At 35.9% G+C, this 27,990-nt stretch overlaps 1 protein-coding gene across 1 annotated transcript in view; it reads right to left on the bottom strand.

The window, feature by feature from the left end:
- The window catches only part of plxnb2b (plexin b2b), a 76,222-nt gene that overhangs the window by 6,237 nt on the left and 41,995 nt on the right, over nt 1-27,990 (bottom strand). The window contains 29 exon segments of the mRNA XM_081356208.1: nt 1,506-1,657; nt 1,755-1,839; nt 2,899-2,999; nt 3,089-3,245; nt 3,369-3,515; nt 4,914-4,980; nt 5,640-5,821; nt 6,358-6,587; nt 7,748-7,848; nt 7,952-8,088; nt 9,813-9,992; nt 10,064-10,264; nt 10,785-10,842; nt 10,844-10,894; nt 11,836-12,018; nt 12,098-12,234; nt 12,966-13,077; nt 15,481-15,629; nt 15,944-16,107; nt 16,426-16,513; nt 16,773-16,865; nt 17,621-17,722; nt 19,779-19,890; nt 20,293-20,404; nt 21,968-22,124; nt 22,720-22,846; nt 23,717-23,817; nt 24,350-24,475; nt 27,686-27,874. Of these exon segments, the coding sequence (XP_081212334.1) occupies nt 1,506-1,657; nt 1,755-1,839; nt 2,899-2,999; nt 3,089-3,245; nt 3,369-3,515; nt 4,914-4,980; nt 5,640-5,821; nt 6,358-6,587; nt 7,748-7,848; nt 7,952-8,088; nt 9,813-9,992; nt 10,064-10,264; nt 10,785-10,842; nt 10,844-10,894; nt 11,836-12,018; nt 12,098-12,234; nt 12,966-13,077; nt 15,481-15,629; nt 15,944-16,107; nt 16,426-16,513; nt 16,773-16,865; nt 17,621-17,722; nt 19,779-19,890; nt 20,293-20,404; nt 21,968-22,124; nt 22,720-22,846; nt 23,717-23,817; nt 24,350-24,475; nt 27,686-27,874 (3,801 nt within the window).

Raw genomic sequence — 27,990 nt, 5'->3', positions numbered from 1 at the left:
ATATTTCATTTTTATTATTTCAGACCGATTTCATTAAAAAAAAGTTTTTAGATATATTTAGTATAGGTTTTTTTAACCCTTTAAATATTTTAAATAAGGAAAAAAGAGTTTGAAGATTGCTGTAAGTGTTTTTTGACAGTCAAACATAAAATATTTCTAAAAACTGACAGATATCACAAAAATTGTCTCTAAAAAGTCAAAAATCATTCAAAGATTTGATCCCGTGAACTTTTTTTTTATTTAGTTTTATTTTTTATTCATTTAACTTTTTTATAATTATTATTATTCCAGAAAGTTTTTGACATTTTAAATGTAAGTACTTTTTATGTACTTTTTATACATGTATAAACCTCCAGAGATATTATACATTTTGTATATTTGGTGTTTCCATGTCATATAAATGCAAAATTCAAATAAGGCTTTGATCGGCCTGACGGGTGAAGTTTCTCATCTTCACAGGTTTGTTCCTGTCGGCACTGACAGCTTTACGTGCCGCTGAATTACTTCTGTACAAGGTGAAAGACGCGTGAAGTAATTAGCCCCTCTAATCGCCCAATTTACGACCGACGGCCCCCGACACAAGGACATGCGAACCAATCAAACAGAATTAGATGAGTTAAGAGAACATGCGAGCACTCAGAGTCGTTCCTGAAGGTTTATGGAGGTTATAATAATTGCATGACACGTGTCCCACATTAAATACTGCTGTAGAATTGGACTGTTCATCACAAACATTAAATCAAAACTGATTATGCACGGTTTTCATTATCTTCACAGCAAAAATCATTTCTTAATCAGTAGATGGCTTTTTTATTGTTTTCCATTGAACATATGTATAAGATCAACTTTTCAGAGAATATATCTTGAATCAAGTTTATTTTTCAGAATTTTTCTTGTAAGCAAAAATCTTGACATTTTGATGTAAGAATAAAAAACGTACTAATAAACAAATTCTTGATATCTCATGCGATATGGAGGACTATTATTATCAAAAATACAAAAAAAAAATTAAATCAATTATCGACATTTTAATTAAAAACATAAATCACTTTTAAACGGACAAAAATAAGTCAAGTTAAATTGAAACAATTTGAAAGTAATTCATTTACATTTATCTTTTGAAATAATTTGTCTTATTTAATTAACACATTTGTAATTAACTTCTTCATTTTATTTTTAAGTGGCACTCTCAATTCTCCATGTGGTGTTGATTTTAAAGTAAAATTTCTATATATTTTATTAATTGTTTTAACAAAAAGGTTAAATATTTTTTTTTTACCAAAAAACGAGACAAGAAACATATTTTCTATCGAAGTAAAGCCACGTAGGTGGGATATAAATTACCCAATAATATCATAGCCTACATTTCACAATCAGATCCCAAATGGATAAAAGTCCTGCCCAACATTATTTCCTGAGAATGGAAGTTAAATGTATTTTTTCTTGCTATTTTGTAGTAGAATGAACAGACGACAGTTCCTTCAGTAGCAGGAAGTGCTCAGTACCTTGACGGAGAGCAGTCGGGTGAGATATATCTCAGTGATGGCTTTGGTCATGGATTTATCCTTTATACTGCCTCTCTTAGACTTCATCTCATCCAGCTCGTCAGCCGGTCGCACCAGGTGAAACACTTTATCATCATCCAGCAGGGCGTTTCCTGCGAGTTTGGGTGAAGAGAGAGTATAAGTGACGAACCCTTCTGAGCGTGTGCTTCAGAGATGTCAGAGGAAGTTAGAGAGTAGACTTCAACTCACTCTCTTCATGGTTATCGTGATTCTGGTCGTACGACTGTTGTGTGTGCTGAACCCTGGAGAGGACCAATGTTGCGTTATCACGTACCTAAAACACACACACACACACACACACACACAAAAGGAACCGCCGTCACTTTTAGAAACAAAAAAACACTCATGTCTAAAAATTCACCAAATTAACAAAAATTAAACGCATTTGCTTTGTCCAAAACCCAGTATGCCTTTTAAATCATCACGGATGCTTTAAAATCTTTTATTTAATATAAGTATTTAATTATGAATTTATATTTTTTTTATACAAAATTATATAAATTGACTACAAATTTTCTGATATGTATAATATAATATTTATTTATATTTATTTATGCATATATATTTATAAAATAAATATGAAAAAATATACATATATATTTTCCATATTTATTTGATAAATATATATGCACAATATATAAGGAATTATTATACATATATATATATATATATATATATATATATATATATATACACACACACACATATATATAAAAATTCTTCTTTTTTTAAATATAGTAAATAATATACATATATATTATATATATATATATATATATATATATTCACAATATATTTACAGAAATTACGAAAATACATAGTAAATAAATGTTGGTTGTATATTAATTAAAATGTATATTCATTAAAAAAAATAAATAAATCCCTTTTAAACCAACAAATAAATTAGTAAAATTTAAATACAAATTAAATAATTTGAAACAATTTGAAAAGTAATTTATAATTTATTTTTCTTTTGAAATAAGTTGTCTTATTTAATTACTAAATTGGTAATTGATTCCTTCATTTTATTTTTAAATAGCACATTAAATGCATTTCTGTAAGATATAATGATTCAGATTACTTCAGATGTAAAACAAATTATATATATATATATATATATATATATATATATATATATATATATATATATATAATTTGTACAATAAATTTGTAATACATTTATATATTTACATAATTTTTAGCAACAATATACATTTATAAAAGGGGTTTGAGAAATGCAGTTTCAGATTTTATATGACGTACCTTAACACACACAAAAGCACATCCTCACATTTAGAAGCATGTCAAATAAAACAAAGCACCATGCGCTCACGTTATAATGCGCCAACGTATTGATGCGTCTCCACCGGCCCTCCTTCTGTGACGTCACGTCTAGATCTGACAGGGTCTGTCCTGTGGAGCCGGGCCGCCATTCTGTGGAAGACACCAGAACACACAACGATAAAGACAGAGTCACGCTGAACCGTGTGTGAGATCACACGCTCACTCGCTCACTCACTCACCCAGGGTGACGCTGTCCACTTTGGGTCTCTGAGAGTGCGGCAGGTTCTTGTAAACCTGCTCGATGATCTTCTCCTTCACCTGAGAGATCGTGTCACAGTTCAACACCTTCACCGGGGTGATGTCAGGCCCCTCGCCCTGAACCAGCACCTGTAGAGTCTGGGGTCAAAGAGCAAACAACTCATATCAGATACACAGCCATATTAGCTTTAGTTAACAATAACAACACAGTTCGGGAAAGAATCAGTTCTGAAAACATGATATATGGACTAAAACACACACCAGCACGATGTACTCCACATCATCTCCGAGAAGGCCCGTGTCGTTCAGCGTGTATTTGGCTTTCTTAACCTGTGCGTCCACTGGCCCCTTTTCAATCTGGTGCTTTATGGCCCTGAAGAGTTTGTACAGCGGTTCTCCAGCGGAGTCCTGGACAAACACAAGCAACTTTAACACGGCCTGCTGAGATTGTTTTAATCGTGACCCACAGACGACAGCGGTTTATCGTAAGAATTTACAGTTGAAGTGCGTCAGTGACTGGGGTGCTGATTCATGCAGATGAAGAACAGAAGCTGCTTCATTATCATCATTCATCATCACACTCATGAATATCAAAGCTTTACGGAAACATCCCGTGAACAGGACACATCCAAACCAAACCGTTAAAGTGATGCAACCTGTAAAATAATTCAGATTTTATTTAGCAATTACGAACAATTATTTTTCAGTATATATCTCACAATCCTGACTTTTTTTTCCCGTAATTGCAAGTATATATCACAATTCTGACTTTTTTCCTCACAACTGCGAGTTTATATCTGACAATTTTGACTTTTTTCACAACAGCGAGTTTATATCTCAAAATTCTGACTTTTTTTTTGCAATTGTGAAGTTCTATTTCACAATTCTGACTTTGTTTCGTAATTGCGAGTATATATCTGACAATTCTGACTTTTTTTCCCACAATTGCGAGTTTATATCCCACAATTCCGACTTTTTTTCGTAATTGCGAGTAGATATCGCAATTCTGACTTTTTTCCTCACAATTGCGAGTTTATATCTGACAATTCTGACTTTTTTCACAATAGCGAGTTTACATCTCAAAATTCTGACTTTTTTTCGCAATTGTGAAGTTCTATCTCACAATTTGGGACTTTTTTTTGCAATTGTGAGTTTATATCTCACAATTCTGACTTTTTTTCGTAATTGCGAGTATATATCGGAATTCTGACTTTTTTTCTCACAATTACGAGTTTATATCTCACAATTCAGACTTTTTTTTCGTAATTGCGAGTAGATATCGCAATTCTGACTTTTTTTCGTAATTTTGAGTATATATCGCAATTCTGACTTTTTTCCTCACAGCTGTGAGTTTATATCTGACAATTCTGACTTTTTTCACGATAGCGAGTTTATATCAAAATTCTGACTTTTTTTTCATAATTGCGAGTATATATCGCAATTCTGACTTTTTTTTCCGCAAAAGCGAGTTTATATCTCAAAATTCAGACTTTTTTTCCGCAATTGTGAAGTTCTATCTCACAATTCGGGACTTTTTTTTGCAATTGTGAGTTTATTCCTCACAATTTTTACTTTTTTTCGTAGAGTTGTGAGATATAAACTCGCAATGGCAATTTATAAAGTCAGAATGGCAATATATAAACTTGCAATCGCAAGAAAAAAAAGTCAGAATTGTGAGATATAAAGTCGCAATTACCTTTTTTACTTTTTTATTCCGTGGTGGAAACAAGCTTCCATAAAATCCTGATGTATTGTGAAATGAAATATGAGCAAATCTTTATGAATGTGTCCTGTTTGATATTTTACCTTTAGGTACTGATAGAGACAGATGGACATCCAGTTACTCAGCATCCTTTCCACCACTGTCTCAGACCTGCGGAAACACACACACATTATTTATTGCAAAACTGACAGTTCCGGCTCTGAAAACTTGAACGAGTCACATTTGAAGCTGTTATTCAATCTGATCTGTCAGTTAAACACTTTAATAACACGGCAATTTGCTGAACAGCCTTCAGTCAGGCTAATGAACTAGATTACATGACAGAACAATTGTATTATGATTACTAGTATGAAGAATTACCATCGTTATTAATTGAACACTTATGTGTTTTTATTATGTTGCGGTTGCTGCCTTTTAATGAAAGCAATAAGCCACTTGAGGCCACACATTACAGAGATTTTAAGTGGTTTCTGCTTCAACAACGCTCCTTAACTGTGGTAAGATCACTATAAACCACGGCCTCGAGTGGCTTACTGCTTTAATGAACACTTGTACACTAATTTTAGTCAATAACAAACATTGATAATTAGCATCAGCACCCAACTATGACAATCAAACAAGCATGTGAACATGGCCCTGGTGAGTGTTTGGGACAGTGAGGTTTGTGTTCATTCTTGCAGAGACAGACTTTTGACTAACATGGCATGTTTTATGTGATATTTAGTGACAACCTAATTCAAAATACTTTCATCCGGACTCCCAGAAGTTGCATAAAGCCAGCCAATCAGATTGCGGATCTCGGGTCTCACCTGCGGAGCAGCAGTTTAGGATTCTTGCTGTGAACGTAATCCTCCATGAGCCCCAGCAGAAGCGTCCTCATGATGTCTGTGTAATACTCCAGTTTACCGTGAAGCGCTACGGTCAGCAGAGATGCGAAATACACTTTGGCCCTGGCGTTAAAATCTGGACGGCCCTCCAGCGTTCTGATAAACTACACACACACACACACAAATTATGACTTTCCTGTATGATTAAAACTGTGGAGCATTCAGATTTACATCTTAAACAAGCGTCTTGTTATACTCTAATGATTATTATGTTTAATGATGTCTGGTTATGTGTTGACTTTTGTGTGTTGTGCGTAACCATATAAACACTGGGAAGATAATTACAGGCCAGTCTTAAAACACTGACGGTGTGGTTGTTTACGTGTATTCATGTGTGTCATTAGATGTAAAAGTTTAATTGTGTTTGGACCATGAATATAAAAGGCCTTTAATGAGAGCGCCGGAGCTGATTGAGTCCTCTGGGGCCCTTTTAGTGTCATTCAGTATAATTGAGCGAATGTCTGCTAGATGTCTATAGGGCTCCATCACTGATGCATGCGTTTGTCTGAGAAACCCCCGACAATTATCGTCAAATATTAATTTACTGACCTTTCTCGCTATTAACTGTTTAAAATGAGCAGGTGAAGAGCTGTAGATGTCTAGAAATGGATCATAATTACAGTGTGTTTGTGTTTCGTACATTGATGAGGAAGGTTTTGCTGTTGAGTAGGTTGGAGAACTGGTTCAGCGCCTGGGTGACCGTAGCCCTGCGGGATTCTGGGATGTCCAGTTTGCCGGTGATCATGACGTCATTGGCGCCATCTTTAGAGGGCAGGAAGAAGACGCGGTCCGTGTAGGTCTTGTAGTCCAGGAACGGGATCCGGCCCTCGCTTATGTCGTTAGTGTGGTCCTCCATTTCGATCATTAGATCTGCACAGGAAATGACACAGTCTACGTCAGCATAGCTTCAAAATCGACACTTTAAACCCAGTTAAACTTATTCAATCAGTTCTAAACTCCGAATTAAAGATCCTAGATGTGCAGATTATGTTAATTTGTGTTTTAAAAATCAAACAACAATGTAAAATTACTAATTCTAGCCAAAATTTGATGCAGCGTTGCAAATACCATTTATGGATAAAATAATAAATTGTTAGAAGGATAAATAAACAGTTGATAAATATATAAATATACAAATAAATAAATAGGTTGAAGGATAGTTGATTGATACAATTGATAGATAAATTAAATAAACAAATAAGATGATTTATAGATAAACAGTAGAAAGACATTTAACATCAATATAAATAAATAAATAAATAAATAAATAAATAAATAAATATGAATGGCCAGATAAACAATTGACAAATAAAAAAATAAAAACATCATGCGGATGGATAGATAAATAACAGATTAATTGATAAATGAATAAATAGGTGGATGAATAGATAAACAGTTGATCGATAAATTAATAAAATAATTAATTAATGTGAATGTCCAGATAAACAACTGACAAATAAATAAATAAATTAATTAGGTGGATGAATCGATAATGGATTAATTGAAAAATAAATAAATGTAAATGGACAGATAAACAATAGATAGGATAATAGACATCAATAGATTCATTGAATAAATAAAAAGGTGGACTAATAGATAAGCAATTGATTAAATAAAGAAAGAAATAGGTGGATGAATAAATAATTGATTAATTGATTAATAAATAGCTGGAAGTTCAGATAAACAATAAATTATTTAATGAATAAATAAATCAGCTACTCTCTAAATAGCATACTTGGAATATGGTCATCCAACAACAAACTAGTTCATTAGTGAGGTCAACTAGCTTTAGATGTTCTTACTTAGTGCTTCATTAGCGTGCTTTAGTCACGAGACGGTTTGCATTTCAAAGAAGTTACAGAAGCCATACACATGGAGACAGATATCTTCTAGATATCTTCAATGAATAGTTGACTAATATAAGTCAGACGTATAATATTTCTGTTGCTGTTTTCTAGCGTAAATCATCAATTAGCATGTTAAAAACACCCCTGCTGCCATGGTAACGGGATTATGCGTTCATGCGTGACCTGTGAACTCTTTTTTGCAGCGGTCACGAACACTCTCTTCCAGATTCTCCAGCTGATGCTTCACTTTCTCGTACTCTCGTTCTGCCTGCTGGCTCTTCCTCCTACACACAGATGATCAGATGAATTCATGAATTCATTACATGAAACGTTCAGTCAGACGAACACCTCAAGGGCATTGTGGGAAGAGCAGTTCTTCTTTGTAACCTGTAGCAGACGACGGAGATGGCGATAATCAGCAGCATGGGAACGACCACCGCCGGGATGATGATGGGCAACGGGAGATTGTACCTCCTCTCGTACCGAACAGAGCCGACCATCCACTCGCCATTGCCAAACTTAATCTGAGATAGAGAGAGAGAGAGAGAGAGAGAGAGAGAGAGAGAGAGAGAGAGAGAGAGAGAGAGAGAGAGAGAGAGAGAGACTATATTACGGATGGATGGATGGATGAATGAACAGATAAATAGATGGATGGATGGACAGTTAAATAGATAGTTGGGTGAAATAACAGATAGATAAATATATAAATTGTAATTGGATGGATGGAAATAAACAAACACTATATATATATATATATATATATATATATATACACACAATTAATAATAAAAAATTAAATAATACATAAAACGTATTTATTTTACTTTAATAACAATTGTTTATAAAAAGTAAAGAATATAAAGAAACAGAAATAGATGAATAGATAAATAGGTGTATGGATATTTAATTATATATATACACAAACAAAATAGATGAATAAGTGGACAGATAGATGGACTGATGGATATATAAATAAACAAAAACAAATATTTTTTTTTAAATATAAAATGGATGGCTGGATGAATATGTGGCTGGCTGGATGGATGGATGGATGGATGGATGGATGGATGGATGGATGGATGGACGGATGGACGGACGGATGGACGAATGGATGGATGGATGGATGGATGGACGAATGGATGGATGGATGGATGAAAATGTGGATGAATGGATGGATGGATGGATGGACAGATGGATGGCAGGAAGGACAGAAGGATTGATGGATGGATGGTTGGATATGTGGATGGATGGATGGATGGATGGATGGAAGAATGGATGAACGGATGGACGAATGGATGGATGGATGAATATGTGGATGGAACAATGGATGAATATGTGGATGAATATGTGGATGATTGGATGGATGGATGGACGAATGGATGGATGGATGAATATGTGGATGAATGGATGAATGGATGGATGGATGGATGGATGGATGGATGATGGATGGATGGATGGATGGCAGGAAGGACAGAAGGATTGATGGATGGATGGTTGGATATGTGGATGGATGGATGGATGAATGGATGAATGGAAGAATGGATGAACGAATGGACGGATGGATGAATATGTGGATGGAACAATGGATGGATGAATATGTGGATGAATGGATGGATGGATGAATATGTGGATGAATGGATGGATGGATGGATGGATGGATGATGGATGGATGGATGGATGGATGGACAGATGGATGGCAGGAAGGACAGAAGGATTGATGGATAGGTGGTTGGATATGTGGATGGATGGATGGATGAACGGATGGACGAATGGATGGATGGATGAATATGTGGATGGAACGATGGATGAATGGATGGATGGACGAATGGATGGATGGATGAATATGTGGATGGATGGATGGATGATGAATGGAAGGATGGATGGATGGATGGACAGATGGATGGCAGGAAGGACAGAAGGATTGATGGATGGATAGATGGATGGATGGATGGATGGATGGATGGATGGAAGGATGGATGGGTGGCAGGAAGGACAGGAGGGTTGATGGATGGATAGATGTATGGATGGATGGATGGATGGATGGATGGAAGGATGGATGGATGGATGGATGGATGGAAGGATGGATGGGTGGCAGGAAGGACAGAAGGGTTGATGGATGGATAGATGGATGGATGGATGGATGGATGGATGGATGGAAGGATGGATGGATGGATGGATGGGTGGCAGGAAGGACAGAAGGGTTGATGGATGGATAGATGTATGGATGTACAGTATGTTGTTCTCTCACCAGCAGGTCCAGCGGGTCAGAGCCGGTGTCTCTCCTCAGTCTCTTGGATCGAGCTCTGGGTGCGGTGGAGGGCGGGTCCAGGAATAGTTTATCCTCCTGTAGTGTGTTGACGTTACACTGAACATCCCCCACAAACGCCTGCGCCTCCATCGCCGTCATCGCGCTGGAAAACCCCCGACCCTGAGACACACCAAACACACGTTTACAAGAGTGAAGCCCCGTGTCTGATTGACAGTGGAGCGGATACTCACGGTGACGATGATCATGCTGTTTTCAGTGATGACAGTCTTGCTGAGGGGGTCAAACGTCGGGTCAGGATGATACTGGAACGGCGTCAGCTCCGTCTGGAGGTTATCCAGCTGCACATACGTCCTGAACAACTGAGACTCGTTCACCGCAGGGGACATGAACACGATCATGCTGTCGTTTTTGTGCGTGAAACCCTCGACAAACTGAGAAAGAGAGAGATTGAGTTTATGTCACTTCTGTAAATTTAACTCTCCTCAGTTTTCTGACTCTTTTCCCAGCAGCCTTTGCGAGCACATGGACCAAAAGGCCCTCAGAATGCGAAACCATAGAGGAACAGATTTCACTGCTGCTGGGAAATCTATTGATATTCTGAGGGGGAGCAGCAAAAGTCCCTGAAACTGGGGGCGGAAAAATCTGTTAGATAGACAGATGGAGAAAGAGCGATGGAAGAAGTGAGACCGCTTGAGAAAGGTCTGGAGCACAAAAGCTCCTCCTCAGATAAGGGAGATGAAATGAAGCGTTCATCAAGTTTTTCGTTAGATAAACGCTCGTTTAATGTCCGTCTCGTTGAGCGCTTCAGATCAGAGAAGCTCTCGTCATATCAATCAGAACCAGAGCAAGTCATGCAAGACGGAAATCCAACAGTGAGAAGAACAGATGAAACGAAAAACAAACAGCAAGTGACGTTTCCCCTGAGAGCCTCTGAAGGTTTCTGGCACTCACCTCCTCTGGGACGCCCTGTTCGGACCATTCTCCAGCGGACGCCACCACCCTGATACTCTTTCTGGACCAGGTCAAATCCAGAACCGACCACTAGGATTTTTCTGCCACCACTGAAATATACACACAATTATAACACAATAATGTTTTTTTTTTAAGTTTGAGGTTACACTGCTAAAGGGCAGCTATATATATATATATATATATATATATATATATATATATATATATATATATATATATATATATATATATATATATATATATATATATATATATATACTGTATATAAAAAAGGCATTCTTTATATGAAAACAAAATAAGTGATATAAATTATTATTAAGTATTAGTAAATATATAAATAAAATAACATTTTGTCTTGTTTATATGATGTTGTCTCTAAATAAATTAAATAAACAAAACTATATATAAAATATTTATAACTTATTCTATATAAGTTAATAATACAAAATAATATATATATATATATATATATATAATATATTACAGATTTAAAAATGTATAAAAAGTTAATATAAAAAATAATAAAAAATAATTTAAAATATAGATTTCAGAATGTTTTATTATAAACATGCAATATAATAATAATAATAATAATATAAATTATATAAATGTTATATACATTGTACAAGTTAATAATACAAAATATAAAATATAATATATAATATATATACCATTTAATATATATATATATATATATATATATATAATAATATATAATATAATATTTTATTTTATATATATTATTTTGTATTATCAACGTTTTCCATATATGATTATATTATATATTAAATTTAAAAATAAAAAAGTGTTAATATACAAAATAATAATAAACTAATAAAATATTCATAATATCAATATAATAATCATAATAATAATTGTTTTTTCAGTACTTTTTCAGAAGTTGGAAAATTCCTTCAATGGTGGGGAAAGAGTTAATAATTCAAAAGTGTACAAATAAGGGTAATGATGTAAGAATGGCTTTGTGTGGCAAGGAAAATATTGGATGAATCTTCTGGCAAACAGAACTGACCAGATGAAGCTGCTCCTGGGCTGATGGTCAGACACAGAGGGGTTGCTGGAGAACTGAAAGATCGTCTTGATGCTGGTTGAGGTGTGTTTGCCGTATTGAACTCTGACGTCGAGGCGAGCTGACGGAACCGTATCGCCCAGATACTCAGACAATTTACAGGTGATCTGATCTCCAAAGCTCTCACTAACACAGAGGAAGATGAAAAAATTAAGCCAAAAATGGAAAATCTAATGAAAAAGACTATTTCCCATGATGCACTCACACTCTGCAGGGCACGTCGCCCACGAAGATCTGCAGGTCTTGTTTTGAAGCAGTGTTCAGGCCTATCCCAGTAATCGTCAGGACGGTTCCTCCTGCTTTCGGACCTCGATTAGGAGACACGCTTTCTGCTATGGGGTCCTACAGAAACAAAGATCATATTTCGGGGCGTTTACACTACACTGTTTTCAACTAAAAATGGGAAATGCATTTTGGTCGTTCATTTACACGACAACGGCGTTTTGTGGGCCTGGAAACGCAAACTTTTGAAAACGGTACCATTATCGTCTCTGTTTAAACTAGAAAAATGTGAATTTGGGAAAACGGTAACGTCATGTGCATTTGTATTACATGTTCAGTCTATAGGTGTGTGTGTTTCTTTACAAAGTGACATCGCCATCTACTGGCCTGGCATGCATGATTTTCGCGAGACCGTTTGAACGGGGATAATAATGATGTGCACAAGAGCTGCAAATACCCAGCAATGACAGATGTGTTCTATGCATTACCATTTCATTGTAATGATTACATAATCCCACGGAATGTATCTGCGCGCTGTCCGAGACCCGTCAGTCTGTTGAACAAACACATACCCTGAGCGTCTCCCTGCGGGAGCGACTGAGACAGCCTATCTCCCTGAAAAACTGATGCAATCATTTCTGCTCAAGCCGTCAGCCGCTGATAATTGTAACTCCAGCAGGAGCATGTGACCGGTGACCACACACACCAGCCCATCTCTACACACACCAGATGCAGAGAGCTCCCGTTGACTCACACAAACAGTGGCAGCCCTCTGGATTGGATCTCAAGTGGAGTTTCACAGAATTAGTATGTGTGTAGTGCATGCTGGGTAATGGAGAATCGTGACTCACCCTGTAGGTGAAGCGGACCGTTTTTGTGGATACGCCTTTTTTTCCTCTGCCCACCTCTATTTCCACCTCTCCGCTTCTGTACAGTGTCACCGGCCCAATTTCACACACCACACTGCCAGACAAACAAACACAAACAGCCAATTATTTCTTTATACAGGTTGAAACTCTCTTCACATCCTGAAAGAAATCAATAATAGAAGTGGTCTAAATATTAAAATATGTAGGCCTACATATATCTTCTGTGGAAGTCTCATGACCAATAAATGTTCGTCCAATCATTGCATTCGGTCCGAATCCAATGATAGGATGTCCTACCTGCCTGTCAACATATTTAAGGTAACGCAGCAGAAGGATGAAAGGAAAAAAAATGGATGCTGCATTAATTGCGTTAAATATATATACATATTCGTCACCTATATATACGTCACCACGTATCACACACATGACCAGCATCGCCCAATAGTGAGCCTACGTGGTGACGTGCAACACAGACGCGCTGCGCAAAAACACTACGTAAACTAACTCGAGGCACAGAGAGAGAAGGAAATGAAAAGTGGAATAAAGTCGTTATTTTTGTTTGTTTTTGCGCACAAAAGGTATTCTCGTCGCTTTATAAACTTAAGATTGAGCCACTTGGACTATATTAACAATGTCTTTAATACATTTTCTGGGCCAGCAAGTTATAGTGTCCATAAGCCTGTGGAGGAGTGAGCCAGCTCTCAGATTTCATCAAAAACATCTTGAATTGTGTTCCGAAGATGAACGAAGGTCTTACGGGGTTGGAACAACATGAGGGTGAGTAATTACTGACAGAATTTACATTTTTGGGTGAACTAACCCTTTAATGTTTTTACAGACTGAAGGAAAAGGTGGAATAATTTGTTTGTGGAAATCCTCAGTTGTTTTCAACCTGGAACATCTCTTTAACCCTTAATGGATTCTAGACAAGGTCAAAATGAGCAGAAGACAAGATAACGTAAAACATGCCGGAAATATGCTATTAATTATCAACAAATCCACAGATTCCAGATTCATTACGTCTGAAATGTGCCAAATCAGAAAACTGATCTTCTGTTGCCCTGAAATCTGGACGGCAACCTTCCAGACGGACTCTCCTGACGGTGATCTCTCCGAGAGCTTATTTACCATTCTGAAGCCAAACTCTCCTGCTGGAAGATCCTTTTCAAACTTGTTAACAGCCAGACAAACACTCAGTCAGGCTGAACGCTCACAACAGAGTTGATAAACCCTGATGTAGAATCACTGACTCAGCCAAGCCTGACATTGCCTCATCGTTGTCTCAACATGCTCCGTATTTCAAAAACGAACAAATCTGATGTTGTTCTACAAGAGGGAACGCAAGCGCAAACTCATGCACATTTAATATTCCATGGATAGACAAACATAATACGAAGCCTTGAGCAGAACATCTAAAAGATTTTTGAACAATAGAGCGGTCATGGGTTCGATTCCAAGTGAAAGCTGATAAGAATGTACATGTGTACCTTGAAATGCAATGCAAGTTGCTTTGGATAAAAGTGTCTGCCAAATGCATAAATGTAAATTATTTAGATCATTCTTGAGGGGATTTTTACATGTTCGAATTCTGGGTAATTATTTTTTTATTAAGCTTTGAATGAACCAGATTTCTCAAACAGGACGTTCGCTAAAAAAAAAAAAAAAAAAAAAAAATCAGGCCATTTGGTACCACAGAGATCTGCACACTCAAAGTCCAGCAGGGATTTCGTTTTATAACAGCTCGTTCCAAACCGAACACAGTTTGTGCAAGAGTTTATGAAAAACATCTATGTTTTTATAGGAAAAAAATGACTAAATGTTTATTTTTTGTTGGGGACTATAGGTTTATCAACAAGTATAAACCAATATATGGTCCCAAACTTGCTAACTTGTACTGAACGTAAGCTTAATTTAGGTTAAATTTGCAAACCTGTTCCTATGCTTTGCTTATTTAGTTATTACACATACTTTATATACATTCATATGTCTGTACACACACACACATATATATATTTTTGCAAACATTTTTGCATGTGTATAAATAGTTTGTTTAATTTTGGTGTTTTTTTCAGTTTACAGCTAGAAAAAGACAAAAATCAGTGTTTTAAACTGCATTTTTTTGTAACAGGGTTGCAAAATTTGCGATTCTCATATAAAATGACACTTACTGCAGATTAATAAATAAATAAATGAAGAGTTCAGATGCAAAAGCCTCTAAATGGCATCTGAAATTTTCTTCTAGAATGTTCATTTTTATCAAGCTTGTGTATTTAAGTTCAGTAATTTCACTTAAATGACAATTAATCCGTAATCTTCATTGCCATTTAAGTGAAATTACTGAACTTAAATATACGAGCTTGATAAAAATGATCATTCTATAAGAAAATTTCAGATGGCATTTAGAGGCTTTTGCATCTGAACTCTTCAAATATACACACACATCAATTTTTTTCCGAACCTTGTTCATGGAAAGTGTCTCAGCTTCTGTTGACGTTACCTGGTTGAGACGGAGTACCGTTCCCGCAGGTGTTTGCACGGCACTCCGGCCACGGTGATGTTTTTAATGTCGTCCCTCTGAATGCCCAGGTTGGAGCCCTTAATCGTCACAGCTATTCCTCCTTTCAGCGGCCCGTATCTCGGCGTGATCTGAAATACATTATAAAAAGATCCTAATCATGGACCGCTCTGAGAAAAGACCACAGAGATGAGCTGAGATAACCAATCTCACTAAAACAACAGTAAAAAAAAAAAAAGATTTATTTCTATTCCCATCGTGATCTGAGGTTTAAATCGATTTTTACCCTCAAAATTGGTGAAAATAGGAAAGGAGAATGAGAGAAGTTATAAATTATTGCTTGAACTTTCTGAGCTGTGTTTTGAGTATTGACGATTGTTAAAAGCACAACATGAACTTGGAAAAGGTCTCGTTTGCCCCATAAAAGCCATGATTCGGGACTCACGTCAGTGATCTGGGGGTCGGGACACTCCTCCTGCTCTTTAGAGGCACAGAGCTGCTCGTACACACACAAGCTGGTCTGCTTGCACCACACACACTGATATTTGGGGTCGGCGTTCTTACACAAGCTGCAGTCTTCACGTCCCAGAGAGCAGTTATACAGAGTGACTGAAAGACAAACAAACATCATTTAAAGCCATTATTGTGTTAAATGAGAAAATGACAGAAAGTAGCTTTAGAAAGAAATCGTTTTTTTTGATTCAACATATTATACATTTGATTATACATATTACACATGAACATTTATTGCAGCTCAGAGGTGGCATGAATGCATTTCCACAGCATTTCCAATATGAAAAACAGAACTAAACTATTGATCAATATCACATTCTTCAAAATGTTCTTCTTATGTTCCACAGAAGAAAGGAAGTCAGTATGGGTTTGGAACGACATGAGGGTGAGTGAAAAGCGAGTGAGAGCGATTACCACTTAGACTGCTGTCGATCTTCTTTCTCGTGTGTTTGTCTCTTACGTGGAACAGAACGTTGGTCTCGTGAGCTTTATCAAAGGAAAACTGGAAGAGAGACGAAAGGGTGAGTCAACACCGACCGTTCTCTCCTCCACATTAAAGACTAGAGATGATTTAAAGGCTGGACACTTTCCAACAGGGGGAGCTATAATCTCAAACTCCCACAAGAGCCGTTGAAGAAGTGTAGGTTGGTGAATCTTTATGTTGGTAATTGGTTGTGTATCATTTAGCGAGAGTTTTGTATACAAAAATATTTACAGTACAGGAACAACATGAGGAAAAATAAAGAGAAAGTGAAGCTAACCACATATCCGCTGAAAGAGTAGAAGGGTCCCGACTCTGTCTTGACATCATCCTCAAACTTCATCAGCTCCGTCCCGATGGTGAAATCACGATCCTAATGAGTCACAATTCAGAAAGTATCAACTGAAACATTTATTCACAGGTAAGAGGACTTTAAGACCCATTTAGAGGAAAACTATAACCAGATTATGAATAGACTACCAAAAAGAATTTTCTCAATCAGTATTTGTCTCTTAAGTATTTGTCCAGAAAACATATAAAGACATCCTTAAAAAAAAAAAAGACAAACTAACTTGAAGCAGAATTTTTAAGCAAAACATAATGACTTTATGACAATACATGTTGAAGTTAATTTTTTATTGCCATTTTTCATAGTTAAAAAATAAATAAATGAAAGTATATATAATTATACATATAATAATAATAATAATAATAATAATTATTATTATTCTTGTACCTTAAAAAAATAATATTAGGGATGTTAACTAAGCATATTATTTTAATGTGATTAATTAAATAAATAAAAAGTATTTTTATTATTTAAAAAAATAAAGTCTTTGAATTAACGTAATTTGGAGCCTTTTCTAAACAAATGTTAATATATGCTGATTTTATGAATTATTTAATAATACATTTTATTTTATTTATATTCTTTAAGTATCACGTATTTAATAATTATTTATTATTTGTGATTATATATAATATTATTTGTAATCAGATTACTTATAATGATCATATTTTATCTACTTAATATCTTATGCAACTTTGTTTTGGAAGACAAATTTTTTATCCCTAGTGACCTTGAAGAAGACATTTACTGTTAAAAGGAGGTCGGGAAGTTTAACTCACCTTGTACGGGTCCAGATTGATGCCCTCAAAACTGATCCGGGTTTTGTGTCCGACCGGGATAAGGACGGGATCTGGGTTCTCGAAGCGTGGACAGCTCTTGTTCTAGAACACAGAAGATGGAGAAATCGGTTCTGCTGTACAGGAAAGTCCTCATCTACTGCAATCTTGTGAGCGATTCTTAATTTACATCCAACATAAATTAACGAGCGTCCATTGAAACTGGAAAAACTCATTAACCACGATGACGTGCATGAATGAAACCGTTTATTTACAGCTGAAATATACCCTCACTGACATTGGCGACTGTGTCTAATTGCATATAATCCATTTTTTCCCCATCCATTTGTTTTTTTCTTCATTTTGCTGATTCAGCTTATACGTTTCACATTAAAACTTTCTGAGTAAAGTCATTTACTTTGTGTCCACATTTCATCAGCCACGTGTGACTGTTCCAGGAAACAGCAAATATCAAACAGTGTGGAGGCCATTTCTGAAATTGCTGGCACTGGATATCAATAACTCAGCTTTATGCTCCAAGAAACGGTTTAAATAAATAAATAAAATGTCTGGACCAGTTGGACCTGGAGTTTGAAGATGAGAATCGCATGGAACTAATCAAAGCGGCCCAATCAATGGTGCTGATAGCACACATACATCACCCAGACGTTTATTCAATGTCTGCTTTTTCATACATGTCATTTTTAGCACGTTTCCTCATCTGCAATACTTTGCTAAAACACTTCCCATCTAAAATTAGAATGACATTCAGAGGATGTTTTTATTTTTCTAACACACATTCCTGGTCTTATTGAAAGAAAAAGCTATGAAATGGATGAATAAACAACTTTTCATTTGAGATGACATCTTTAAGACAACTTGGGCAGGGAAACTAGCCAAATGTGTCTACATAAGCCGAGGAGGTGTGCTTTCCCTGTTTCCCTCCTAAACTAGCCGAATCCCAAATGATTTAATTTTTGCATTTTGATTAAAATATTTGTAAACCCTAATGCTCAAAATAATTAATTGATTTGAGTAGGGTCAAATTTAAATTAAACAAATTAGTTCAATCAAATGAACTTTTATGAGTATTTAGAACTTTCTTTTTCTTTTGAGTTCACAGAACTGACACATTTACAGTAATCTGAATTGTTTCATTGTTTTGAGTTTCATGAACTTGTTTCTTTTAATTTAGACAAACTTAATTTTAACTGAAACTGGGCTGGGATTTATTTTTCCAAGCATGGCAATCAAAAGGGAGAGTAATGCTAAAACTAAGTGTTGTGTGTGTGTGTGTGTGTGTGTGTGTGTGTGTGTGTGTGTGTGTGTGTGTGTGTGTGTGTGTGTGTGTGTGCAAGATTAATCTTAAGTTGGAGATTTATTTGTGTTTCATGTTTTTCTATGCTAATTTAGAAGAGATTATGTTATGTGTTTAAAAAAAAAAAAAATTGGGGTGGGGGGTGGGGGGGGTACCATCATGGTGATGAGCAGAACACAAGCTTAGTCTGAGAACAGATATATGTTAAATATCTATATTGTCATACTCATTCAGCAATTGATATGCTATGCTGATGCTATCAAAGCATTGTGTTACCAATTAACAAGTTAGCATTTCCTGAATTAGCTAGTTAAAGCTCACTGCAAAAACTGATCAGTTGACTTAACTTAAAAAAAGGTGAAAAAATCAGTTGCCTCAAAATTATTAAGCAAATAAACTTCATGTGCAATTGAAAACATTTCATTATGTGGAATTGTCAAGTTCACATAACTTAATTTTTTCAACTTTCTTTACAGTGTAGCCAAGTTTCCACTACTAAAAATATTTAAGTTGAGATTACATGATAATTTTAAGTTCAGTGAATGAACGAGCTTACTCAAATATTTCAAGCTAAGAGTAATTAAACTGTGTGAGTACACAATATAAATCTGCCAGTTCTGCTTACTCAAACTTTGATGTAACTGATCACCTCCATTTTTTTGAGTTTTGGTAACTTGTTCAATGTATACATCCCTGCTGAATTGAAGTATTCATTTCTTTCTTTCAAAACAAACTTTTGAACGGCAGTGCACGTGTGCCAACTGGGCGCGTGTAATAGACAGCATTACTGATAAAAAGAAAGAAAATGGTGCATGCGAGCTCGTTTGACTCTCATCTCAGTACCTGTCTGGGTTTGATTATATTGGCGCCGGTTTCTGCGTCGCTCAGATCCGTGCAGGTGTGAGCCGCAATATTCCACTGACATCCCCAAGCGCTGCTCACACAGGAAGTGCATCTGCGGAGAAACACGCGCAACCATTAAACCAGAGGTTTCCAGTTAAATTTTTCATCAGTGTGTAAATGTTTGGAGTAAAAACATATAGTCCCAGTGCACTTCAAATAATACTCATTCATCAGCAATGTCCCAGAGCTCTTAAAAAACACAAGGAGAAGGGGAAAAAAGAGATGAGAGATCGACTTTCATGTGTGATGAATGAATGAGAAACGAAAGCAATTTCCTGCTCTTGGAGAAAAAAAAACGTAAGCAAATTCAATTCCAGCTTCAGTGATGCATTACAATTTATGAGTAAACCTCATCGTTACAGATGCTAGTATTCATTATACACACAGTGGTGTCAGCACAAAGCGGAGACACACACACACTCGCTGACAATAGAAGGCGAGACGGCAAACGTACGGTGTGTTTTCTGCTTTCCGGACTGCCGCTGCGCAGTTGTAGAACTTGTATTCGCTGGACGCGACCTCCACGCTTCTGTTCACAAAGATGGAGACCGAAACCGCCACGAAATCTACACAGACACAGCGGGTCAGATAAGCCAATCATAGCAAAGGTCATCTGCACATAGATGTCTTAAAGATACAGTAGCAAAAACAACCTGAGGGTCAGCGAGAGGATTAAAAAATGGTCATGAAACACTAAATTATGATCTGTCTTTGGTGTAAGAAACCTAAATAGACTAAAAGCACCATAAAAGTACTTCATATGACTATATGAACTAAATTCCAAAGCTTTGCATGAGGAACAGGCTGAATTTGAACTCATATGGAGTTCACAAATCGGTCAGCTCCAGTTTTCGAGTTCACAGTCATATGGGCTTTTTATTGGTGATTTTTGCTCTTTTTGTAGCTTGACAGATGTGGTTGAAAAAACAGGAGTGCAACAATATCTCCTTTTGATTTTCCACAATAAATAACAGCATTTGAGTTTGAAAAAACATGTAAATAATAATAATAATAATAATAATAAAATGTATCATAAGATATAAAAAATATATATTAAATGTATGTATTATTAACAATATATGTTATTGTTATTATATAATTAATTGTTTTTTATTTAATTTAAACCTGCTTTACAAACTTGCTAAATTATATGAAGCCAACTAATAAATAAATAAATAAATAAATAATTACATTTTAATTACACAATAAAAACAATAAATAGGAACATTTATTTATTATAAATGATAATAATAACATTTATTATTCATTACAACTAATACATATATACATATAACTATATAGTGGAGCGGCTAAGTGCTTATGTTTGGCAGAATCGTTCAGTTTATGATACAAGCGTGAAAATTGGCATGAGCAGTTTCCATGGGTCACTTGACAAGAAAATTGTCCGAGCCACTTGAAATTTCAAGATGGCCACCACCTTAGTGGAGCAATTAGGCTTAAGAAATCATTTAGTTGGTGATACAAGCATGAAAATTGCCATGAGCCTAATTGCTCCACTAAGGTGGTGGCCATCTTGAAAAATGGCCGCCATCTTGAAATTTCAAGTAGCTGTGGGTGGCTTATTGTCAAGTGACCATCAGAGACTGCTCATGCCAATTTTCATGCTTGTATCACCAAATAAACCACTATATCACTTAACTGCTCCACTAAGGTGTCGGCCATCTTGAAAAATGAAAAATCTTGAAATTTCAAGTGGCTCGGACAATTTTCTTGTCAAGTGACCCATGGAGACTGCTCATGCCAATTTTCACGCTTGTATCATAAACTGAACGATTATATCACTTAGCCGCTCCACTAATATAATATATTAATTTAATATTAATTAATATCAATAATATTATATATATATATATATATATATATATATATATAAATAAATTAATATTAATTAATATTAATATTAATATTATATATTTAAAAATATAAAAAAAAAAAAAATATATATATATATATATATACAAATATAATATTAAAATAAATATTTTAAAATAGTTCTTTATAAAAAAACTAAATATTATATACCAGTAACTACAATTATTTATAGAATAACTAACTAAAATAAACATGTAATTAAACAATGTTCAGATTTGTTGTGATGAGTGACGTACCTTGGTGTGCAGGTGTCGGGGGTATATGAGACTGTTCAGGTAAACGGCAACTGATTCTGCCGTCCACCATCCTGCCATCGCTGGGATAAGAGCCAAAGAGACAGCTGATCCGGTCGGAGTCTCTGAGGATCGGCAGCGATCGGACGTTTATCTCAACCTGAGGGACATTTGACAAACTCTGATATGAGAGAAATCAGCAGAAGAATCCTTCATTTCAATATTTGAAACCAATACATAGCATTTCCTTTTTCTTTTTTTTGCCATTTTATTTTATACATATTATAAGGAGATGGCTGTTTAGGTTTGTTCCATGTAAACCAATAAAAAAATGATGGATTTTGGAGGGAAATTTTGCTCTTCTCGCGTTTTAGAAAGAAGCGCAATGTGTTGAGGTGGAACTTCTAGGCTATGGCTTCATAAGATAAAATATAATACTTCTCGTCATTCCATAAGAATGTTCTTTTACAAATAACTTCTAAACATTTCTCTCAATAAAACATCTAGAATGGTCCAGTTAATACACACATGCCATAATCAGAGAACGTATTGCATTGGAGGGCAAAACACAACGGCAGCACCTTTACAACAGAATTCTAAACGTGCCATCAGCGCCCGTTGTGTTTTCACCGTCTGTTCACCAATATGGCCTCATTGTGTGGGAGTCATGCTCAGCTTTTCTCATAATCAGTGCTGAGCAGTCTGGTTTAAAAATAAGACTCTGGTAATTGTGTCCGCGACACTCAGGCTGGTACCTGCTGGGACTTCAAGCAGCTGAGATTTGGCGGGTGGAAAGAGACGATTTTCACACACTGTTGGCTTGGACTCCACAGCCACCCGTTCTTTTCCTCCGCACGACTGCACTCCGAACGCCTGGTGCATCTACACAATCAATAACGCATTAAAACAACGCTTCTCGTGCAATTAAATATGACAATATTATAATACAACACTTCAGGGAAAACAGGATTGTCTTTACAGTGCATTTTTGTATTCTGTAAATAATATAATAAGAATCATTAATCCAATTAATTAAAAAAAAATTATATATATATGTGTGTGTGTGTGAATATAAATAAATATAAAAGTATATTTAAATATATATAATATAAGAAATGTAAAAAAGTAAAAAAAGATTTATTAAATTATATACAAATAAGATATATACACATAACATCAAAATTATTAAATATATTTAAGTATTATTTATGGTTTTTAAATTACGTATTACTTACAATAAAAACCTTAATTCAATTCATTCAAATGTAAAATAATAAAAAATATTAATGTTTATATATATATATAAAATGAATATATAAAATGAATAAGAAGTGTCTGTAATACTGAATACATATAAGAAATAAGTTTTTTTTATTTTTACAAATAATCATTAAATTATATAAAAACAAAATATACACAAATAATCTCACAATCATTAAATATAAGCATTTATTTAATTATTATCATGTTATATATATATATATATATATATATATATATAAATATAAATATATATATATATATTATATATATATATATAAATGTTAATTTTTTTATTATTATTTATTTATTTATTTTTTATACTATTTGGCAAGTACAGTGGGAATAGACAGGAACACAGTGAGAGATGGAGGAATAGGGACCCATTGCTGGATTCAAACCTTTACCTTCCATATGAGCAGCAGGATGCCAAAGACAAATGCCAAGACACTATTTTAAAAATGTAAAAAAAAAAAAAAAAAACGTAGGTACCTTCCCTCCAGGACACACCAGCCACAGTATGGATCTCTCTGAGTGACGCAGGTCTGGCAGTCCGTCTTCAGATGGCAGGCCTGTACGGGCACCTTCGTGATCTGCATAACCATAGAATCATAAAATGATTCAAATAAAGCTGGAATGAAGTACTGACCAATCAGCATCTAAGAATGCAACTCAAAACCAATCACAATTCAGTAGGCAAATTATAACGATGCCATCACTGTTTTAAAAAGTCACAAAGAAAACTTAAAACCATAAAAAGTAAAGTAGTTTCTTGAAAAGTATGAAGTTTATACTGAAAAGAACTGATCAAAACAAAACCTGTATGTGAAGTGGTTCAAGCTGAATTAATTACAGAAAATTACAGAGAAAACGACAAACAAGAATGATTTCAATACATCACCGCCTCATAAACACTGCAATTACATCACTGTATGGTCATAGACTCAGCAAGACGTACACTATACCAATGCCTTCAAACTGCATTAAAAAATTATAATGTATATTTTGGTAACAATAAAAGGCACTCAAATAGGTGCAATCATGCGTTTCCAGAGGTTGAGGAGGCCATAATCAAAGAGCTACTACTGAGCACACCGTCTGTGATAAATGACTCCAGCCTCGTACCTTTTTCTCAGTGGTGATGTACAAGTGCGCCTTGGTTTTGTCAAAGAAAAGGTTCTTATTTACATAGCCGCTGGTTTTGTAGCCCGGACCGGGGTTGTACGCCTCTGGCTGGCTTGATAAATGTACCTGGGTAAAGAGAGAACAATAGAAACCCACAATTAAAGAGTCGAGCACAGGAAAGAACACATCTGTCATATTTACAGACCACACAAAACCCCCCCAGCGCACCTGAGCCACACCTGACAACACGTCAACCCTCAACTAACGGCCTACAAGCCACATAATGACCATAAAACCACAGCTCCATTCACAGGGAACTCACAAAAACCTGCATCCGGACTGGTTTTTATCCATCCATCATCACTCAGTTTCATCTGTCTGTCCTGCACATGATCAGCTCTAACAAAGCCTTTTTATTTGAGTGTAAGAATTGGACTCAAGTTGAGAGAGCTGTTCATTATTTCTAATATAACGTCTAACAGGTTTTAGTTGTGTCTGCGGTACCGAGGGGTTTCGTCAGTGATATCTTTTCTCTTTCATCCCTCTGTCAGAGATTCGCCACGATCACCCACCAATTCCCTCACCTGCCAAAGCCTAAACTCCAGCTTTGTGACACGCCTGCTAATTCAGGTGTGTGACATCAGGTAGTGAGCTGCTTGTAGCGGTTCACTAATTGGTTGTCTCAAATTTCCAGAGATGTTCGTTTCCTCAACATTTCTTTAACAATGCCTAACATTCTGCTCTTGTTCCACGTCCTCCTACGGGCTGTCAATTTTTGGTTATTTTTACATTGTGGAAAAGTTAGTTTAAAGGGTTAGTTCACCCAAAAATGAGTATCGTGTCATTTACTCGTCCTCATGTTGTTCTGATGTCATTTACTCATGTACTTGTCCTCATTGTGTCATTTACTCGTCCTCATGTTGTTCTGATGTCATTTACTCATGTACTTGTCCTCATTGTGTCATTTACTCGTCCTCATGTTGTTCTGATGTCATTTACTCATGTACTTGTCCTCATTGTGTCATTTACTCGTCCTCATGTTGTTCTGATGTCATTTACTCATGTACTTGTCCTCATTGTGTCATTTACTCGTCCTCATGTTGTTCTGATGTCATTTACTCATGTACTTGTCCTCATTGTGTCATTTACTCGTCCTCATGTTGTTCTCATGTCATTTACTCGTCCTCATTTACTCGTCCTCATTGTGATTTACTCGTCCTCATGTTGTTCTCATGTCATTTACTCGTTACTTGTTTACTCGTCCTCATTGTGATTTACTCGTCCTCATGTTGTTCTCATGTCATTTACTCGTCCTCATGTACTCGTCCTCATTGTGATTTACTCGTCCTCATGTTGTTCTCATGTCATTTACTCGTTACTTGTTTACTCGTCCTCATTGTGATTTACTCGTCCTCATGTTGTTCTCATGTCATTTACTCGTTACTCGTTTACTCGTCCTCATTGTGATTTACTCGTCCTCATGTTGTTCTCATGTCATTTACTCGTCCTCATGTACTCGTCCTCATTGTGATTTACTCGTCCTCATGTTGTTCTCATGTCATTTACTCGTTACTCGTTTACTCGTCCTCATTGTGATTTACTCGTCCTCATGTTGTTCTTATGTCATTTACTCGTCCTCATGTACTCGCCCTCATTGTGATTTACTCTACCTCATGTTGTTCTCATGTCATTTACTCGTCCTCATGTACTCGTCCTCATTGTGATTTACTCATCCTCATGTTGTTCTCGTGTCATTTACTCGTTACTCGCTTACTTGTCCTCATGTACTCGTCCTCATTGTGTCAGGTACTCGTCCTCGTTATGTCACTTACTCGTAATCACGTTGTTCTCGTGTCATTTACTCGTCATCCGGAACTCGTCCTCATTGTGTCATTTACTTGTCCTCATGTACTTGTCCCCGTGTCATTTACTCGTCCTCATGTTGTTCTGATGTCATTTACTCATGTACTTGTCCTCATTGTGTCATTTACTCATCCTCATTGTGATTTACTCGTCCTCATGTTGTTCTCATGTCATTTACTCGTTACTCGTTTACTCGTCCTCGTTGTGTCAGGTACTCGTCCTCGTTGTGTCACTTACTCGTAATCACTGTGTCATTTACTCGTCCTCATTTACTTGTCCTCATTGTGATTTACTCTACCTCATGTTGTTCTCATGTCATTTCCTCATCCTCATGTACTCGTCCTCATTGTGATTTACTCGTCCTCATGTTGTTCTCGTGTCATTTACTCGTTACTCGCTTACTTGTCTTCATGTACTCGTCCTCATTGTGTCAGGTACTCGTCCTCGTTATGTCACTTACTTGTAATCACGTTGTTCTTGTGTCATTTACTCGTCATCCGGTACTCGTCCTCATTGTGTCATTTACTAGTCCTCATGTACTTGTCCTCGTGTCATTTACTCATCCTCATGTACTCGTCCTCATGCTCTTTACTGAGCAGTTATAATTAATGAGGACTTTTATTATTCAACATTATTGATCTGACTCTACTGACGCTGTTGTATGAGAACTAAACTGAGCTGGACGGTGACATTTTTTGCAGAACTGCTTTATAGATAAAATTAACTTAATAGTTGAGGATCTTTACAACCGAACTGAATCAACACTGAACTGACTTCAGCTGAACAACAGCCGAAATGCATAATTTTCCTGTTATCTTCTAATCGTTTAAGCTTCAAAAAGACACTAAAGTGTCATAAAAAAGTAAACATGACTTTTGCACCATATTTCAAGTCTTCTGAAGTCATACAAAGTCATTTACTGATAATATTCTCCTCAAATGAGCTACTGCATTCGGTCAATTACAAGAACTGAATCAGATTTTGAATTTGTTTGTTTCTTAAATTAATTGTGATTCTTGTATTCATTGTAAAGCACTTTGGTCAACCTCGATTGTGCTTAAATGTAAAATAAACACTGATTGATTGATAGTTTTATGATGACTTTTTGTCATTCTATAGCTTGGCAGCAGCAGGCCTCATTTACTTTCATTATATTGAAAATAACTGAACAGAAACATTAATCATTTGTCTTCCACAGAAGACAAAGCCATACAGTACAGGTTCAGAATGACATCAGGGTGAGTAAATGTTCATTCTTGGGTGAACTATCCCTTTAAATTAATAGTTTATAGTTCACATTCAAAAGTCATTCTGCATTGTTTTTCTTACATACAGTAACTAATGAACATCTAGAACACATTCCTACTTGCTTATAAAGCGGTACGACCTCAACTATATGGGTTATAGCACCTCAGATGAAGGTTTGAGCACCTTGTGAATGTAGTTTCCCGAATTTTACAGAACTTTTCTCACCTTGATCACCTCTCCAGCATTGTGGCCCAGAAAGGCAATGGTGTGATCGTTCTCGACAGCCACGGCCACTGCGGTCAGCAGGTTCTGCCTGGTGAAGACTGGATTGGCCTTCAAGGCAAACTCCTGACGACTGGCCAACGGAGATGGAAGAAAATCAGCTCCACACTTATACTGGTTCACAATGTCTTTCTGCAAGATAACAAAGAGTAAAGGGAAACAGACTCTTAAATAAACATGAAATGTACTAAATGTACTTTTTAAATATGTTCCTGCACTTACTGTCTTGTTAATCTTTCATCAAAATA

This window comes from Scardinius erythrophthalmus, assembly GCF_964197995.2.
Source record: "Scardinius erythrophthalmus genome assembly, chromosome: 24".
Lineage (NCBI taxonomy): Eukaryota > Metazoa > Chordata > Actinopteri > Cypriniformes > Leuciscidae > Scardinius > Scardinius erythrophthalmus.
The sequence above is the reverse complement of the archived record's forward strand: the minus strand, read 5'-3'. Positions and strand labels throughout refer to the sequence as shown.